This window comes from Mastacembelus armatus, chromosome 7 (genome assembly GCF_900324485.2).
Source record: "Mastacembelus armatus chromosome 7, fMasArm1.2, whole genome shotgun sequence".
NCBI classification, from domain to species: Eukaryota; Metazoa; Chordata; class Actinopteri; order Synbranchiformes; family Mastacembelidae; genus Mastacembelus; species Mastacembelus armatus.
In genome coordinates, this window is record NC_046639.1 from 1221926 (window position 1) to 1240221 (window position 18296).

At 40.1% G+C, this 18296-nt stretch overlaps 3 protein-coding genes across 8 annotated transcripts; 1 reads left to right on the forward strand and 2 right to left on the reverse strand.

Moving 5' to 3' along the window:
- Positions 1 to 371: 371 nt before the first annotated feature.
- cbx5 (chromobox homolog 5 (HP1 alpha homolog, Drosophila)) lies at positions 372 to 5355 on the reverse strand. The gene is made up of 5 exons (XM_026331659.1): positions 5087 to 5355; positions 4425 to 4590; positions 3631 to 3856; positions 2890 to 2990; positions 372 to 1986 (listed from the first exon to the last, which is right to left on the reverse strand). The coding sequence occupies exons 2-5, from the start codon at positions 4553 to 4555 to the stop codon at positions 1845 to 1847; spliced, it is 600 nt and encodes a 199-aa protein (XP_026187444.1). The 5' UTR covers positions 4556 to 4590; positions 5087 to 5355; the 3' UTR covers positions 372 to 1844.
- Positions 5356 to 5734: 379 nt separating this feature from the next.
- Positions 5735 to 9243, forward strand: hnrnpa1b (heterogeneous nuclear ribonucleoprotein A1b). Of its 4 annotated transcripts, none has more exons than XM_033325291.1 (11): positions 5735 to 5863; positions 6386 to 6502; positions 6731 to 6877; positions 6983 to 7193; positions 7280 to 7372; positions 7452 to 7502; positions 7585 to 7638; positions 7717 to 7857; positions 7941 to 8081; positions 8169 to 8235; positions 8414 to 9243. In XM_033325291.1, exons 1-10 carry the CDS (start codon positions 5852 to 5854, stop codon positions 8222 to 8224), a joined length of 1023 nt encoding a protein of 340 aa, XP_033181182.1. In that variant the 5' UTR covers positions 5735 to 5851; the 3' UTR covers positions 8225 to 8235; positions 8414 to 9243. The 4 variants fall into 4 exon arrangements, with proteins under 4 accessions (XP_033181182.1, XP_033181183.1, XP_033181185.1 ...); XM_033325292.1 differs by having other exon boundaries at positions 7280 to 7363; XM_033325294.1 differs by lacking the exon at positions 7941 to 8081 and having other exon boundaries at positions 8141 to 8235.
- Positions 9244 to 9585: 342 nt separating this feature from the next.
- nfe2 (nuclear factor, erythroid 2) lies at positions 9586 to 13947 on the reverse strand. 3 transcript variants are annotated; one of them, XM_026331652.2, is made up of 6 exons: positions 13706 to 13947; positions 13296 to 13312; positions 12875 to 12917; positions 11981 to 12059; positions 11731 to 11868; positions 9586 to 11079 (listed from the first exon to the last, which is right to left on the reverse strand). In XM_026331652.2, the coding sequence occupies exons 4-6, from the start codon at positions 12026 to 12028 to the stop codon at positions 9808 to 9810; spliced, it is 1458 nt and encodes a 485-aa protein (XP_026187437.1). In that variant the 5' UTR covers positions 12029 to 12059; positions 12875 to 12917; positions 13296 to 13312; positions 13706 to 13947; the 3' UTR covers positions 9586 to 9807. The 3 variants fall into 3 exon arrangements, with proteins under 3 accessions (XP_026187437.1, XP_026187438.1, XP_026187436.1); XM_026331653.2 differs by lacking the exons at positions 12875 to 12917; positions 13296 to 13312; XM_026331651.1 differs by lacking the exons at positions 12875 to 12917; positions 13296 to 13312; positions 13706 to 13947 and adding an exon at positions 12152 to 12440.
- Positions 13948 to 18296: the final 4349 nt, after the last annotated feature.

Consider the following 18296-nt stretch of genomic DNA (forward strand, 5'->3'; position numbering starts at 1 on the left):
CACGTTAAAAGCTTTGGTTTCATGATACTGTCACCCCCATGGAAGACAATCATTATAATATTAAGAAATGTTAAGCGGAGATTTAGTGTCATTTATTTGTCATTCGGTTCAACCAAAACAATTCCCACTAAATTACTCACTGACACTTTTATCTTCCTTCTTCGGTATGATTCATGTCATCCTGGGGCGCAGGTTTAAAGTAATTTATCATCTGCAAAAATTCCAGCCATATGCTAAAATAACAGCCAACTGACAGCAAGGTGTACACTGAAAAGATTTATTAAAGAGCACTACTGTACACATATTTGTAACATGTAATTCACACAAGTTTTTTAAATTCTGGGGTAGCAAAAACCGAAGACAAAATACAATGAAAGGACTAAAATACTTTTTAATGAAAACACCAAAACAATCTGATAACAAGGGGCATGGTTAATGTAAACTGTCACAATCTTCTTGCACAATGCTGAATAATGGCAACAAAAGGAAATCAGCAGATCTTAGTGTGTAAACACTAAACATTTGGTCCAATGAATCCATATTGGATCACAGCAGATCAAACCGAAATACAATCATGTGTGTAATTGAGATCTGCTTGTTACACTATCCCAGAAAACATTTAATACTTCAAGAACAATCAAATCACTCATCACAATAAAACCCAGGATATACATAATCAGATCAGAAACTGATTTTAATGTTTCAAATGAACATTACAATGATGAAGACCAAATATGCCAATTGCTGAGTGAAGTTTACTTCTTGCATCATTTCCATTAAAAATAAAAAAATAAAAATCAAAGTATCACAAATGAGATCAACACCATTAAAACTATAGGGTTGTAATCAGAAATTGGTCACACTCTAAATGACTGTCATCTTTTAGCCACAAGGTGGCAGACCCCATCGACTGGTGTGAATGCTGGTTTCAGTCAGCTTGGATACAGTGAAGATTGTCTAACCTGACAAAAAAGACAAGTCCAAACATAACAGTGTAAAAAAAGTACAAAACTGAGTAAAATTTATTTTATTATTTTTCTTGAACAATTAAGAGTAAAAGGGAAAAAAAAAACAAAAACACACAAACATGTTAAAACTGTAAAATAGGAGATAAAAGAAAAAAAATAAAATAAAAAGATATAATCACTACATTATAAAAGATATAATTGACCAGTGTTCTATGCAGATTTGTACACTGAAGAGTTATATCTGGATAGACAGGACAAACTGAAAAACCTACAAGAGATTAAAAATTTTTTAAAAAGGTGTGGTCATGCAGTCAAGAAAACGTGGGGTGGTCGCATCCTGGATGTTGAGACTATCTATGGTCTTACTTTCACTGGCTTCTTAAAGAAGAGAGACACGCCGTCTATAAAGACTTTAGGGTGGGGATGGTCCACTCACCCTTTGGACAAGCGTATGGTTAAAACAGCATGTACCTACTCTGGCTCTCAAACCTATGTTCTGACTTTTAACAGACAGTCATCTGCACTCAAGGATGCAAAATACCTTATTCGCATAACCGTATCCCGTAAGCACTAAAAACATGACGTGTTAAGACGAAGAGACACTAAAGAACACAAAGACAGAACAGCAGAATCCCTCCCCAGTAGCATGTTGTCCACATCCACTACAGCTTCTCCTCGGCTACGATGGATCTTTCTTAGCAGTCTGGGCCATGTGCTCCAATGGGATATGGATGGAGATAATGAGTGTGTCCACTGTCTTTGTGTTGTTGTTGGACATGGTAAAGAGGAAGAATGGGAGGTTTGGGTGTGAAAAATGTCTGACTTAAGGTTGTCCCTGCAGTGGAGGAGGTCCCGTTTCCTCCCGAGGTGGCACACTCACGCGCTGACAGCATCCTTCTCCTTCTTGTCACTGTCTTCATGCCAGGTGAGACGTTCCTCATAGAAAGCTATGACAATCTGTGGGCACTTATGATTGGCCTCCTTGGCAAGCACGAGATCAGCCTCATCAGAGTCTTTCCTGCAGGAGATAGAGATGTTAAAATTGTTCAGAACTGTGTCATAGTTTGCAACACAAAAGGCTAGAAAAATGACAAAAACAAAAACTATCTGCATCACAAATGGAGTAAAACAAAAATACTACAACTTTTATAACTATTAGATTTCAGCATGAACAAACCAGTCAAATTTAAACAGTCATTTAAAAATAATGATATATTTCTATCAATGTAATGGAAAAAACATCAGCTTTAGGTAGAACTGCTTTAACACAGTCTATTAAGTGGTTTAACAATTTGGGGCTTTTTTTTTTTTTTTTTTTTTTTAAATTTGACAAATATTAAAGTCAAACATCGTTACACGATCATTGTCATTTATTTTCCAACTATACAGTTACACACACAGCAGGTGATAGTAGCACAACTTTATGTTTACATTTATTTTCCTAGTATAACATTCCTATAAAATTTTCCAACATTTATTCATAGATAAATCACTCAATTATGGTGCAAATGTTACCTCAGTTTGATCCAGCTAACACCCTGAACAGATGCTTGACCAAACATGAGGGATGAGGTACTACATGTATCCATTTAGCTAATATGTATTGACATAAAATTTAATGGTGTAGCATACTGTTTGTATATGAATGGACATCCAGGCGATTAGTGCTGTTAATGGATAATTTGCCAGTAGCAATCTGGCACACTGAAAGCAGCCATTTCAAACAATGACACCATTACAGGCGGTAGCGGTACAGACTGCAGCTGCAGCGTGCAACACCTGCACTAACAAAGGCGTTGGTGCAGGTGGTAAAACACTAGTACGATTTTTTTCAGATGCAACATTGAGTATGGGTCCACTTTGTCATTGTTAGGACATTTAGGTTAAAGAAAGACATTTTGTACATTTGTATAAAACCTACCACTTCATAAGAAACATTAGGTCTCCACACGAGTCAGTTGCTCCAATGATCTTCTCTGGCTCAAGTCCTCTCTCGAAGCCACGAGCAACTAGAACATCATCCTGAGAGCGAAAGGAAAGAAATACAATTTTGTAGTTAGAAGTCAACTGTAGATTGTGTAAATGCACGATTTACACAATGTGCCTCTAGTTCTAGTTAAAATTCTACCACCTTGCATTAAAAAGTTAAACATTTGTTTCAGAAGTTTTTTTTTTTTTTTTTAATTCATTTTTAATAGTCGTTCAACAGGTTCACAAAATTATATAAATATTTTAAATTTATTTTCAGACAAAATTCACTGATTCAATAAGTGTTTACTATATGTCAAACATATCTAATAAAGGTTTTAGCAATGTACCCTTAGAAATGTGTAGGTGCAACAGTTTCTGTCTTCAGTGGTAATTAACATACAAATAATGGCTTTTTAATCCAGGGCTAAGCCACTGTTTCTCCCAAGAGTGGAGAGCTGCTTTCGATTCCCCGCTGTGAAGTACACAAAGGGGAAAGGGGTTTAAATCTCACACAGGCAAACTATCTACCAATTGAGTTATGTCCCGTATACTACAGACCTTCAAATCTACTTTTTAAATTTTGGTTGAATCATATAGATCACATTAAGCTTGAACTTGACGAGAACTCAAATTAATTAACGCATTAAAATGTCTATTTGAAAAACAATAAAATCACCAATATATTATGTACCTCTTTTTTCTTTTTGGGCTTACTTCCACCCTCCTCATCATCATCCGAGCTCCTCTTCTTCGAGCTGCTGCAGTCTTTGGAGCGCCCCAAGGAGCCTGTGCTGGATTTGCTGCCCCCACTGCTGGGTGTGGAAGTCCCACTACTGGTTTTCTTGTAAGTTTTCATGAATTCTGCAATAAGCTCCGGGCAATCCAGATTCTTCTCTGGCTCCCACGTGTTGTGCTTGCTGAAAAAGATTACAGTCAAGTCAGTGCCAGTACAGACCTTAAAGACCACCCAATGAAAAATACTAACAATGACTGCTGCCAGCCAGGCTAATGATATTAGGGCTGCAAATACTTCGATTATAAATTACAGTTTTGACTATTTCCTTCATTATCTAACTACTAGTCTATACTATGATAAAATTGTAAAAATGCTCATTTTAATTTCTCAGAGCCCAATAAAATGTGATCACATCACTTCCACCAAATGTCCAAAATCCAAGGACATTCAGTTTCTATTAAATATAAATTAAAGTATCAACTATTAAAGTATAAAATCCTTACAGTGGAGAAGGTGGAGCAAGGTCAGTGTTCTGGCATTTCTTGCTTGGAAAAACATCAAATGACAAACTACCAAAACTAGTTGTCAAATAGTTTGTTGTTGGTAAACTAATCCATTCATTTGGTTTCAATTGCTCCTATTTTGTTTCTGAGCAGAAACCTCCAGCTAAACAAAAATACCTTCAGATATTTGTGGTGTTTAACTTGGACATGGGTGAATTAGAGAGAGTACAGGTCAGCACAACTTACTCAGAGTATCCCTTCCACTTGAGGAAGAACTCAACTCTGCCTTTCACCACCCTCCTGTCCAGCACCTTCTCCACAACATACTCCTCCTCATCAGACGAAGAGGACTCTTCTTCACGAGACTTTTTGCCCATGGCAAAGTTTGCTGCTGCAGGCCAATGGCACTTCCCTGCACAAGAACACACGTTCAAGAAGAGATTATAAATAAAGCCCTTACTACGTCTTAGTCCACAGATTCGCTGAAAACTAAACAAACCACTTTTTTAAAAAAAAGGTTAAACATGAAGCGGCCACATAAGTTAAAGGCGGGTAAAGTCTCAGCCTGCGATAGTTAGCTTAGCCAGACATTAGCGACAGGACCGATTCATTGATGTATAGCCAACCTGCTACACGCACGATAAACTTACACGGGTTTAGTTAACCAACCAGATAAACACCTTCTTTTAGCTGCTCACGAGAGTGAGACAATTAAAGCTCAGACTACAGCACAGCTGAAGGAGAGCACATAGGGATAAAGATAACATGCTGTGTTTGCTAAAGTGGCTAGCTAACCAGCGGGCTAACGCTCCATCGAGCTAACGGTGGCTAGCTCTGACACCAGGCGGCAAATGTAGAAAGAAACGTGCAGCAGCGTGAAATACGTCAATGCATAGACTAGTTCTTACCCTTTGGAGGTGTCGACCGCCGGTTGTGACTAGTTAACCACAATGAACGGCGGTTCTTTTGCGGACCTGGACTCTGTCGGGGCCAACCTAGAGCTACGTTAGCATCTAGCTTGGGTCACAAAAAGATGCGCGCGTTTAAAAGCGCACAATGAAAGTATCCGCCCCTTGGTCAGCTGATAACCCGCACATACACAGTCAGTGTGCTCACGCCGCGATTAACTGCGCTTTCCAAACGTCAGAAACAGTTTTTATGTGTTTATGCACCTCACCAGTAGGTGCACGTTTAGTACGAAAGTGTGTGTGTTGTGTATTATCTGCCATTTAAAACAATTTTGGCGCAGCCTACCCTGCACGAGTCAAAAATCAGGATTTAGGATTTCACATCTGTCGCTTTTATTTATTTATGTATTTATGCATTTTCCTTCTGCAAATCTGCTGCAGACAGCTGTGTTTTATCTTAGCAAAACAACATCTTAGAAAAATCCCATTCACACACAAAACGCACCATTACCATTTTAATTAACGCCAGAGCCCCGCCTACCGTCAGGTGATTGGCTCTTTGTCATGATTGATCGTATTCGGTCCAATGAAAGTTAAAACACCGCTGACGACAGACTGCAGCGGGAATGACTGACCAATCACCGTGTACAAGAGGCGGAACGTTCGCTACTTAATTCTACTGTCGAAAATCGGGCTAGGTTCGACTGACGCAGATCATCGCTACCCTGTCACTTCACAAGGTTCTTCAAGGATTTAGCGTCAAATATGTCGAAAGATGTGAGTACTGCGTTAGCGAAGTATCCCCGGTCGTTTTTCGGCGTGTTGGCTTTGTGAAAATACTTGGTAATTGACGTTTTCGTGCCCACTGAGCGGACGCTGTGTTTTTGTCAGAGCTGCAGCGGCGTTGTAGCGTCGAGCCGCCATTTTATAGCATCTGGGCCTCATGGCCTTTTGTTAAGGGGCTTCATTGTGTACAACACTCAGGGGCTTTATCAAACCTTTGTTGTCGGCTTTCAAACACAAAATCAGAAGCCTTAGATCAACAAATACACGACTTCAGGGTTGGAGCATAATTGCTGTTGAAATTACGGAGCGTCGGGTCTGTTTCACATCATTAATGGCGGCGGCGGCGGCGGCTCCCTCCTCCACCCTGTCCTGATTTGTGTTAAAGGCTGTTTTAATACGCGTTCGTGTCGGGTCTGTGGCGGTTTAAGGTGAACACAGGTGTTACAGGTGTTCGTGACGCTGTGAGTGGATGTTAGCCGTTAGCTTGACGCTCCCTCTTTGTCCATTGTGTAGGTTCCACGTGAGCCGGAGCAGCTTCGCAAGCTGTTCATCGGAGGTCTGAGCTTCGAGACCACGGACGAGAGTCTGCGGGCTCATTTTGAGCAATGGGGCAGCCTTACAGATTGTGTGGTAAGTGAGGGCCATTTATTGCTTTTAAGCAGAATTCAATGTGAGGATGTCCTAATTCTTTTTTTTTTTTATTCTGTGATCAAACAATTTGGGGAAATTTTAGGATATTATTGGGTGTTTTGTAACTTATGAGAAAAAAGAAATTAAGCTTGTCTTAAATTAAATTTTAATACATGATTTGTGGGAGGGTTGGAAATTGTGTTTATTAATTGAAGGCTGTTCTGCCAGGTCATGAGGGACCCCAACAGCAAGAGGTCCAGGGGTTTTGGCTTTGTTACATATTCCTCGGTGCAGGAAGTCGATGCTGCCATGTCTGCTCGCCCCCATAAGGTTGATGGAAGAGTGGTGGAGCCTAAACGTGCTGTTTCCAGAGAGGTACGTAAAAACTGGAAATGCATTGCAGTAATTTATCTTTAAAGAATATGACCTACATATAAAGGGAGGAGTGCTATTGTTTAAAGTTGATCTCTCTTCTCGCAGGACTCAAACAGGCCAGGTGCCCACATAACCGTCAAAAAGATCTTTGTTGGAGGCATAAAGGAAGATACAGAGGAGTCACACCTACGGGATTACTTCCAGCAGTTTGGCAAAATTGAGGTCATTGATATCATGACTGATCGTAATACTGGAAAGAAAAGGGGCTTTGCCTTTGTCACCTTTGATGACCACGACTCAGTCGACAGGATTGTCAGTGAGTGAACTTGTTCTGTAGCAGGCAGTCGTTAATAACTGGGTTATTGTCTTGAATGGCTCGTTCATACCTTTTCTACACCACAGTCCAGAAATACCACACAATCAACTCCCACAACTGTGAAGTGAGGAAGGCTCTCACAAGGCAGGAGATGCAGAGTGCAGGAATGGGTATGCGAGGTATGTTTTTATGTAATTAATATGCACAAACAGGTCATAATATTCTATAGCTAAGGATTGTCGTTTATTTTAAATGAAGGTCGCAGCAGTGGTAGCAGACCCTATGAATATGACAGAGGCTTCAATCAGGGTAAGAACGCACAGACTGTGGTGTTTGAATAGTTGTAGTGAATATTGCAACCTAACCTTACTCTTTTTCCTTATTGTCCCAGGTGGCAGGGGTAGATATGGAGATGGTCCTTACAATTGCAATGGAGGTGATGGTGGTAAGTGACCTGTTCAGCTGTTGTCAATTTTATTTATTGGAGCCTAGCAACATGCTCAAGAGGTCATTTCTGTTGTAGGCTATGGAGGTGGTCCTGGAGGTCCTGGTGGATATAACAATGGTGGCAACCGTGGTTATAATCAGGGTTACAACCAAGGTTACAACCAGGGTGGAGGTGGTGGTGGCTATGGAGGAAATGGCTATGACAGCAACGGTTATGGTAAGTGAAATTGGCTTTCATAATCTCACTGATTTGTGCTTGATATTTGGTCAACTGAATTTACATGTTAAACTGAATTTCAGGCAACTGCGGTGGTGGTGGTGGTGGTGGAGGTGGTGGCGGCGGCAATAACTACAATAACATGGGCCACTACGACCCCCAGGCCTCTAACTTTGGCCCAATGAAGAACAACTTTGGAGGTGGCGGTGGTGGCAGGAACTTTGGTAAGAATCTAGATGGGGATGGCAGATGCTCACATGCATACTGGCCTTTTGTGCTCTAGGTAAACTGAACCTCATCTTTGCGTCCAGGTGGCTATGGAGGTGGCTCAAGCAGCGGTGGATATGGCCGTCCAGGACGATTTTAAAATGTGAAGTGGTAAGGACTCGAAGGCATGCCTGCGCTACTAATATTGTATCATAGAACCAGAGTTTGACGTTGCAGGGAATCGTTAAGTGCAGATAACATTAAAAAAAAAAAAAAATCACTCTGGATCATCTCAGGCTATAACAAAGTCAGTGCACGGTTAACAATGTTGTTCCGTATTGTTCAACAGGACTGAGTACTTAGGAGAGGAGAGCAAGGAGAGGAGAGCAAGCGAAGTGACAGGGCAGCTGCAGGTTTACCTCCTAAATCTGCTCAGCCAAACAGTTGTGGCAGGTTACAGCTGCTGCAAGAAGAGATGTACAGTAGATAAATCATGGAGGGACTTCATTCAAAAAAATTTTTTTTTGTGTGTTTTTTTTTTTTTTTTAATCGAAATGTGTTTATGGAAAGCAAGCATTCCAATAAGGTTTTATGTAGATTTTTCTTTAAGTCTGGTTTTTATTTGTAACTGCATCAAATCAAGCTGAAATAAACCATCTTTCAGTTTTTTTAAGCCTTGTTAGCCTCTTTAGTGGTTTTGGGTTTACTGTCAGATGCTGTGCAAACTGGGGATGAGAGCCCTGCTTTACATAGGGGTCTGGGAAATCCCATTTTCCTGAGGGAGAGGTGAGAAGCCCTGCATTAGTTGGTGTATATTGCGTAAGTCACTCGGTCTTAAAATACCAGTATGGGCTGAGGAATAAGAAGTGGTGCGCAAATGCAGTCGTCATAAAGAGTCCATCAACCTGAGTTCTGCAAAGATCATCTGGAGGATGCTAGCTTACATGCAAAGTCTTTGAGGCTAGCCATGGAAGCCAGCTGAGGGAGAGAAGTAGCAAAACCACCGCCAGGATCATTGAAGCAGGGGAGAGTGAGAACAGAAGCCTGAGGCTAGCAGGCAGCAGCTACCAAAAGGCTTAAGTGCTGTCTGTAGGTAAGACCAGACTTCTCAACTACTGATAGTATATTTTATTTTTGTCATGTAGCTGGTAGTGAGTTGTGTAGCCCAATAATGAATAACATTTTGTGCAGACAAGTTATGACTTATTGACTGGTAAACTTGGCCTCTTAAATGTGCATAGAGGTCCAACAACATATTGCATGCAGTCAATAGAATCAACTCTTATTTTGAAAGATTGCGTTTTACTCATCTTACGTTTTTGCTTTCTAGGTGACAACTTCTGGTTTCCGATACCTGACTTCATTTCTGTGACAATGGATCAATCAGGTACAAAATCATTGATCTTACTCATTACATTTGTCAATTTTATTTATTTCTTTATTTAACTTGATTGTTTTTCACAGGTTGGATGAACAGTCATGGTGGAGTAGAAGAATTAACTTTTTAACCAAGCAGAAGACTGCTGTGCAGTTTGTTTTATTTTTTTTAAATAAAGTATTATTTTTTTTACAAAGCACTGTTGTATCAGTCAATTTTATGAACATGAAGTGTCCATTAAGACAAATGTGTCAAGTTCCACATGGGGGAGCTAAGTCATAACATGAAATTTGTACCTTTCAGCCTGTAAATATTCAGGCGGTTCACCTTCCATAGCAGTGTAAATAATGACTGTCCCCAGCTGTTCAGCATTGCTCTCGTTTTTGCATGGTTGTGTGAGGTACCAGGTAGATTTTACCATCAGGTGTCTGTTGCAGAGAGTATTCATCTATAGAGTATGGTTGTCCATCTTCATCTCGCAAGTGAGAAAACACTTCTGCGTAGAGGTCTGTGAGGCGGCATTTAATAAAAGCCAAGCTGCGCTGGAATTCCAGCCTTTCCTGTGTCAGGTGCTCTCTTTGGGCATGCAGCTGGTTCAGTTCCCTTTCAAGGTGAATTATGCTCTCAAGCTTCCTTCTCCTGCAGTTCTGAGCTGCCACCTTGTTTTTCCCTCTGCGTCTAATGTCCCTGATCAGTGCTAGTTGAGTATCTGTCAAAGTATACTGGGTCAGGAGCTCATTGAAGTCATCCACAGGTAGATTGATAATCTTATCCATGGGGAAGGGGATCTTCAGAGTGATTGCTCTCCGCTCATCTCTGCTCAGCGGAGGAGGAGCGGAGCTGCTTCCTTGTGGTTTTGAAAAAATGTTATGCTGTGAGCTCCCCCTGCTGGATACTCCAAAGTCACTGTAGGAGGCAGCCTCCTCTTGCTGCTTGACCACCCTCCGAGCACTATGGTGAGAGTGAGATAAAGCAGCTTGGGGTGAAAAATAAGGTTGTGCACTTGAATTTAAATACGAGTGAGACTGGTTCTGGTAGTCTATTGAGTAATGGCTGTGCGCTCTTCTGGTGTGCTCAGTCACGCCGTCTGGTTCGCCGTCACTATACGTCATGCCCATGTCTACGCTCTGGTACCCCGGTGCACCACCAACAGGATTATCTGGGGAGGCCAAAGGTGGACTGGAGCCCAGAGACAGGCCGGAGTCTGACTCCAGATCATCAGCTGAGCGTATGTGTGAGCTTTGTCCGTGTGCGTTCCACAGCATGTGTCGACTTAGACCCTGAGAGAAACAAGCATTGGCCCTTCTGTGCCCTTGACTGGCACCTGACATGTTCATGTGTTCCCTAAGGGCCATGAGTGAGGGCTGTGCATGGGAAGAGAGGGGGAGCATTCTTTGGTTGAGCTGAGGTTCAGAGTGTCCGTACATTGCATCTGCATTGCCGCCTTGACGATGACAGACAGGCGCCGAGTCAGAGTAACATCCGTTGTAAGTGTTAGCAGTGCTGAGCTCACAAGCAGCAGCAGGAGGAGGCTCAGGATGGGTCTGAGTCATCCCGTACCCTCCCATCGAAACCATGGGCTCCATGCTTTGATATTGCGTTGTTTCATAGGAGCCTTCACTTGGGACTTCAAACTCCTGTGACAAAAACAAAAGGGTGTCACCTAGTTATGACGGACCGGCACATACTTGTCACATTCACAGAACTAAAATGACTCTAGTACTTTTAGAAGACGCCTGAGTTAGTGGACCACAATTCACGTGTTTTGCCACCCGTGGTTTATGAAGGGTTCTCATATGTGTGGTCAGGTTTCACTTGGACACAGGTGGCTATTGTGCAGTGCAGAGGGCGCCTGCGACAACTCCTGCTCCCTCTCACAATTTCTATATCTGCCCATCACTCAAATGGGTCGCTGCTACGCATCTCACCACATACACTGTGAATGTTTTTCAGCATCATATTTGTCTGTCTCAAGCAAACATATTGTTTTTAGAGTTTATTTTTATTTCTGACTAACTTTTCTACTTCATCGTGACACTAGAAGTGATTTACTTTTTTCATTCAAATTAATTCTCTGTTTAAACCTGCTATGTACTTTGTTCAGTTTGGAAAAGTCCAAGAAATGAGACTGTAAAATTAGCTAATAATACAACCTGGACCTCCATGATAATGAGCATTAGCTATTGTGATAATACGCAGAAACAGGCACATCTGTAATAAGACACACAACATATAGTAACATCGGTCCATAAAACTCTATTAAATCGTGTCGGTGCTGAAGGACTTACCTGCAGCTCTGTGATGGCCATCAGCTCCTGCCATGCCACATCCATCTCTGTGTCCTGAGGAGTTCCATGAGACCTGGTTCCAGGGAAATGAGTTGACATGGATACCCCCCCACACAGCCTGCCGGGAGTAGCTAATACCTTGTAATAGAAACAGAAATGATTCAGATTTTAAAAAAAAAAAAAAAAAAAAAACACTCAATACATGCTTGATTATATTTGTGGTTGTTTTTTTAATTATTCATAGACCTACCTCACAGGTTCTCCTCACTGGGAGAACATAGTTAGCTGTTGAGCACATTCAGGAGAAGCTTTTGCTAAAAAAAATCAACCTGGTGGAGACACAGGACGATGAGTTATCATCATTTACCCAGCCTCTGACATATGAGAAAGAAGAAGTATAAATGAAAAACTTTCTCCAAACCGTTAAGTCGCACCATGCCTTCCTCTATTTTACATTACATATCTCTAGACCTGCTGGTGTTAAATAAATGGCTGTCTGGGTGTTGTGTAGGTTCTTTTGGAACACACGAAGGGTTCAGTTCAGTTGGGTTGACTCCTCCTATCAGCTGTACCGGGGGTGCAGCTATGCCAACCCCTGATAAGACAATCAGCGGGAAAACAGTGTGCTCTGAGCACCGGCTGGGGGCCTGAGGGCTGCATTGGAAAATTTGGTGTACAGCATTTGTGCAGTATGCTTTAAGCTGTTTTACAGTTTTAATGCGTCCAACTTGTATTTGATAACATTTCAGTGAAACATTCCTAATTATGAAATCACCTGAATTAAAATCACATCTGGAACATGAAGTTTTCAGATAACACAGCGGCTTTAACGTCGACATAGACGTGACCATTTACAGGCACACATATATGCTGTGCATGTATGCTCATATCTAGTCTGGATGTCAGTACATACACAGTGTGTGTACAGTGCACATGCACATAGACATATGCATTGTACACAGTCTGCGTTCTTCAACCCGAATCAGCTGTAGATATTTGTTTTTATCTAAATTTACAAGCCTAAGGATGGGGTGACAATTTACCTTCAAGTACAGATGACCAATAAAAAATGTAATAAAATATTTATGTATTTTGTTAAATAAATAAATAAATAAATACACTTTTAGTAACAGTCCTTACACACCTGGCTGAGAGTTACTTAACTTATCAACTCATCTTTTGTATGGCTTAGAGTAGAAATGTTCATTCTCAGTCTTTAGTGGAATAATTTGAATGTGTCAGCTGTAATATTGTCAGCAAGCAGGAGTCTTCCCAACAGTAAACTGTAATATGGAATACACGTTTATAATCAGGATTATTTGACATTAAAAAAGGTTGAGAGAAAGTGTCACAGATTACAGTATGTCTCCGTGGGTGTAGCCTGAGAGAAGACTGGTCTGCATCCTGCCTTAAACTGTCTTAAATACTAAAAACTAAATTTGCAAAACTCTACAGTATTTGTGCATCATTCCTGACCAGGATGCTTCTTTATCTGCTATGTGTGGCATGTTATTATGTAATGTTTGAGGCTCTGTGGTTATAACTAATAGATCCTGCTGTAAGTGAGTTTCTTAAGACTTTACTGTAAGAAAACATAATTCAGAGCCAGCACTAACAATTCTACTCTCAACAAAGACGACAAAAACAATGAGTTTTGACCCGCATGATTAAAGTTCAAACAAAATCTAATTCGTGGATGTTTCCTTGTTGAAATATAATGAAAACTGAAATATATTATTTGCATCTTAAATGACCAGCAATTCTATAATTAAATTTGTGCAATAATTTCAGTCTGTTACATGATGATGTGAATCATGTCATATAATTGTGTTACAAATGCAGTGTTACATTGATTTAAATAGAATAGAAAGTCGTAGGCTCTGAGTTAGTGGATATAACCTCTCAGCGTACTGTAATCTTGCAAAAGACAAAGGGAGTAACTGATAAATCAGTAGAAAGATGTCAGAGAACATACCTGAGCAACACTGTCTGCATCTTCAATGAGTGAGAAAAAAAAAACAAAGTTGAAGGACAATCCTGGTGGTAAGAGCAGGAAAAAACTGCGTAAAAAGAGAAAGACGCTGTGTTGTTACTCACTTTTAACAGAAAAGTACAACACTCAAGGACTCCTGCTCTATCTCTCATTCAACTGTCCGTCTCTCTCTGTTCAGCTACACATACAGCCGCCGGCATAAATGGGATGGCTCTGTGCAGTCAAACACAATCTTCCTGTAAAGCACCCACACCATACTTTTTTGCACTCTTGTATCCTTAATAGCACACTTGCACCCCAACCTCCAAATTTCCCTTTTGCCCACATGACAAACCACAAACCAACAGTCTGGCATACACCACAGCAATCATTCTGTCAGTTTACTGTGAAGAAGGTATGTTTACAGATCCAAAAAAACTGTAAGCGATGTTGCTTCTAATTATGAAATGACAATAGACACTAAAGAATAAGGTTAAGCAACTAAAGCAGGGTGGAGGTTTATGTCCTGGCTAATCAGCTACAAGAGCATTGTCCTTTAAAATCCTACCGAACGAAAGGTATGAGGCGTGTGGTGTGAGGCACCTGGAGTTAGAGCCGGCGCTGCACTGAGGGCCCTGTTCAAGCAGGGGTGGGCTGGAGGCTGGATTGAGACTTCGTTCAGTAGAGATGGAATGTACACCCTCCAACAGGTAAGAAAGACCACATTGTTCCTCTATCTGGCAGAGCACCCGCCAAGGGAGAGAGAGGAGCAGGGGGAGAATGGAGTGGAGCGTGTCTTACATAGCAAGTGACCATTAAAATCCTTCAGAAAAAATCCCCTCACTGCCCTGATCTGAAACACTGTGAACAGTAAATTCACAAAGGCTGTGTGCTACGTAGAAATGCCCCATTGTGCAATAGCTTTCACACAGTTACTGATAATAGAGACGCTGCCATTTATTGTTTCATAGAGCAACGCATATTTATTTTTACGCGCTGCAAGAGATACACTGGCAGTTTGTCTCAATGGCAATTATGATTTTGGAAGTAATCTGCATCACATGAAATATTCACGACCTGTCATGCTCTGTGAAAGACTGGTGGAAATTTCTTCTTTAAAGCATTTCTTGTTGAGAACAGAAATCACTTGATGGACAAATATGTGTCTGTTAATTTACATTGTGTGGCTACATCATATGTTAAGGCCTCATACACATTTAAAACAGCGCCTGCAAAGTTTGTGTAATAAGATAATAAGTTATACGTTAACAATAAGATGCAAGTGCATGTTTCTAGAATTACCTCCATATAACGGATCCCTGGTTTATTTTCTAAAGAGGAAACAAGCCTGCAGTCATTTGCACACAGAACAGAGCTGCAGTGTGAAACAAATGCATGCAGTGTATTCAAATAGTTATGGAACCACACAGAATTTCTTTTTCTCAGAAATGCAAAGCTGAAAACAGATGGCACAATCACTTTGAAATGCAGTTTGACACACAAACTGAAAAAAGTAAAAACTTTCAGCGAGCTGTGGACGGTCAAACTGGCACAGATGTTCACTGGATTTAGATATGGATGGACTTTTTTATACTGGGTGCCTAAAAACTTTACACTTATTTGAAAGCTGAAGCTAATTTTGACACATAACGTAATAATTCTAATAAACATGAAACATTTCCATTTATACAAGAATACAAGGTGTGTGAAGATAAGTATATTTACTTTGCTTATATAGTCCTTAATGTTTGCTCTGAATGCTGACCAGACTTTTTTAGACTTTCACTAAGGCAATGTATATTCAAAAACCATGAGAACATGGAAGACTTTGTCTGGCCCATTTCAATATCACATCCCACTGACATATAAATCACAGTGTTTTCTCTGTCATTGTTCTATGCTGGAAAAAGTAGGTGGCTGACAGAGTCAAGAAAGGTGGATGTCTACCAGGAATCAAAGAAGGGACTTCCCAACCCAAGTTCCTAGCACCCAGCCCCTGACTCAACCACTGCCACAGCATGCCAAAGAGCACCCTGTTATTACTGCGACCACAGTGGTTTTGAATCTGGACAGAGTTCCCAGGTCAACGCCCACGTTCCCTGTTTGTGTTTGTTTGCTTCAATTAGTCCTTGACATCTCTGCTCTCTAGCTTGGCTGAACCTTTCAGGGCTATCAGCCTTTACTTATTGTTGGGAGCTACTCACTTTTGACTCACTGAGACTGAAATTCTCTTAATGGCCATTGGATTTTACACTAGGGTGTGTTAAATCTAACCTCAACTTGATGCTTCAACATGTTTGTGTTTTTTCTTGTTCCTAACCTCCTCTACATGTCCTGGTCTTTCCACGGCCTTTCATTTGTTTATTAAAGATGGAGGAATGTGGCATCTTTGGTTTTGTCTTAACATCCAGAAAGCTGTATCAGACTTGAGTGGAAAATCTACCTCACTACTAAACAAAATGAATGTGTGCTTTGGGTTGTGGTATCAAAAAGGGAATGTTTTTGTAGTCAGCTTCTGGGAAAGAAAAAAATAGAGTGCAGATGTAGTATTATTTTTACTTATAGTAATTTATTATCTTCATGTAACTTTAATTTCAAATGTTAAAAAATAAAACTGAACTTATTTACCTTATTTGCCTTTTAATTAAAGTGCACTACAAAAAAAGCAAATAAAAATGGTAATGCTTTAATATGCAGACAGATATACAACGTGAATGGGTTTGTGAATTTGATCCACATACTGTAGAGCATGTAGGTCCAATGCCTGAGCCTACTCCTAACATTAAACATGTGCATTCACATTGCACATTTACAATCATTTTCAAATCATCTTTATCACTTACACTCCCCCTCAGAGCCACCATTACCTGAAAAAACACAAATGAGGAACCTGAAAATGCAGCATCATTTTTCCGAACATCATGCTAATGCCTGGACTTATCTCAAGATGCTTAGATAGAGATAATGTTTTGCAACAGCAAGGTTGTATTTCTTAATTATTTTCTGGTAGATTTCATTTGACCCTGTGTTTTTTGTGTGTATACATTTACATAGTATATAACTAGTGTGATAAAATGGAACTACAAATAAGAAAAAATTACTTTTTTTTTTTTTACATACAATCTACTCTAAGTGTTTGTTTCCATGTGTGTAAATGCCCATAATAATAATAAAACCCATCATAACAATAAATGTGAAGGCTGGTCGGTAATACAGACAAAGACAGAAGGTAGGGAAAGGAGGATGTTGGCTGGCGGAAGCTCTGCTAAATGCTGATAAAAGGACCACTTGCTTCTTAGGAAGGGAACTGCTAACTGCTGTGGTTGCTGGCATTAGCTAAAAACAGGAGCAGCCTGCACCATCTCATTGCTTGATTCTCTCTATTGCTGTCTTATTAGTTTCTGTTTTAAAATCTTCGTGAGCATACAGAACTAATAATATGGTTTATATTTTCTGAGTATGAACAGAAATCATGCTTTCATTTTCTGAATAAGACTTTTTCTGTTTCATTTGTGATTTCTTCCTACATGTATTTTTTATTAAACGTATTTGAAAGATAGTACGGGTCCATTTTAAAGCCATGCCATGCACAATCCTGCAAGCTGACAGGCCCCTGTGCATTTTTGGATACTCATTCACCATATATGTCGGTTCATCATTCAGCTTTCATTCATCACCGTCTTTAGTTGTGCCAGTCATCATCCTCACTGTGCAGCTTTTCGAAAACATACATGTATGAATATGTTGGGCCTTTTAAATGAGATTGCACGATGACACTGACATCTGACGGGCCTTTTTGTGTTTAGTATAGCTGAGGTATTAGCAAAGTTCAAGGTGGCGTACAGTTTCCTCTCTGGTCAGGGTAATTTTGAAATCTTTGTGGTTGAATTGTGTAAACATAGCGTAATATTGCAACATCTCGTACTTGACTGCAGTGTTGTGAATTCATATGAAAATTTCTTTTTTTTCAGTTTACTAATACTTTATCTTTTTACCATATGTGTTTTAGAGCTCCAGACCATTTGCTTTCAAAACTGTACATATTCCAGTATAATTTGAAACTCACAACCAATCATATCTTACAGTAAGGCTATGATGTCATTTATGGAGTGAGATACAGGGAAATCCCCATCATCCTGGGTTTCCAAATGCTTCCCAGAAGTAGGAACTAAGATAATTGGAGTTGGTTAAATGTAGGAGGATCCTGAAAAAAGATGTTGATGAGTATGAAAAAAAAAAAGGCTTGTAAATAAGTGATTCTGTTACGACGTAGCCCCAGAAACACACGGCCGTGAGTGACCAAATTTATGATTGTTCATATACACTCTGGTGTAACTAGGCTAAACCACCCTTGGTAAAGCTTCATGAATCTGAAATGTAGTTGAAGTCGCATCAGGTAATCAACAGAAAATTACATCTGGAATTACAAGTCATAATAATATAACTCAAGTCATAATACAAGTCATAATAATACAATTATGACTTTTATAATCCAAAATAATACATTACAAGTCATTATAATATAATTCTCAAATAGACTGATCCGCATAATAAGTAGTTTTGTTTTTGATACTAATTATATTTGGATGCTACT

Bases quoted from the DNA above. Each gene is read 5' to 3' on its own strand.
- cbx5 (XM_026331659.1), bottom strand. From the start codon at position 4,555: ATGGGCAAAAAGTCTCGTGAAGAAGAGTCCTCTTCGTCTGATGAGGAG. The intron at 2,991-3,630 runs GTACATAATATA...TTTCGCTCTCAG, and splicing joins AGCCCAAAAAGAAAAAAGAG to GATGATGTTCTAGTTGCTCG. The intron at 1,987-2,889 runs GTAGGTTTTATA...TATCTCCTGCAG, and splicing joins CTAATGTTTCTTATGAAGTG to GAAAGACTCTGATGAGGCTG.
- hnrnpa1b (XM_033325291.1), top strand. The intron at 7,373-7,451 runs GTATGTTTTTAT...TTTTAAATGAAG, and splicing joins TGCAGGAATGGGTATGCGAG to GTCGCAGCAGTGGTAGCAGA. The intron at 7,639-7,716 runs GTAAGTGACCTG...TTTCTGTTGTAG, and splicing joins TTGCAATGGAGGTGATGGTG to GCTATGGAGGTGGTCCTGGA.
- nfe2 (XM_026331653.2), bottom strand. From the start codon at position 12,028: ATGTGCTCAACAGCTAACTATGTTCTCCCAGTGAGGAGAACCTGTGAG. The intron at 11,869-11,980 runs GTAGGTCTATGA...TTCTATTACAAG, and splicing joins CAGTGAGGAGAACCTGTGAG to GTATTAGCTACTCCCGGCAG. The intron at 11,080-11,730 runs GTAAGTCCTTCA...TTTTTGTCACAG, and splicing joins TGGCCATCACAGAGCTGCAG to GAGTTTGAAGTCCCAAGTGA.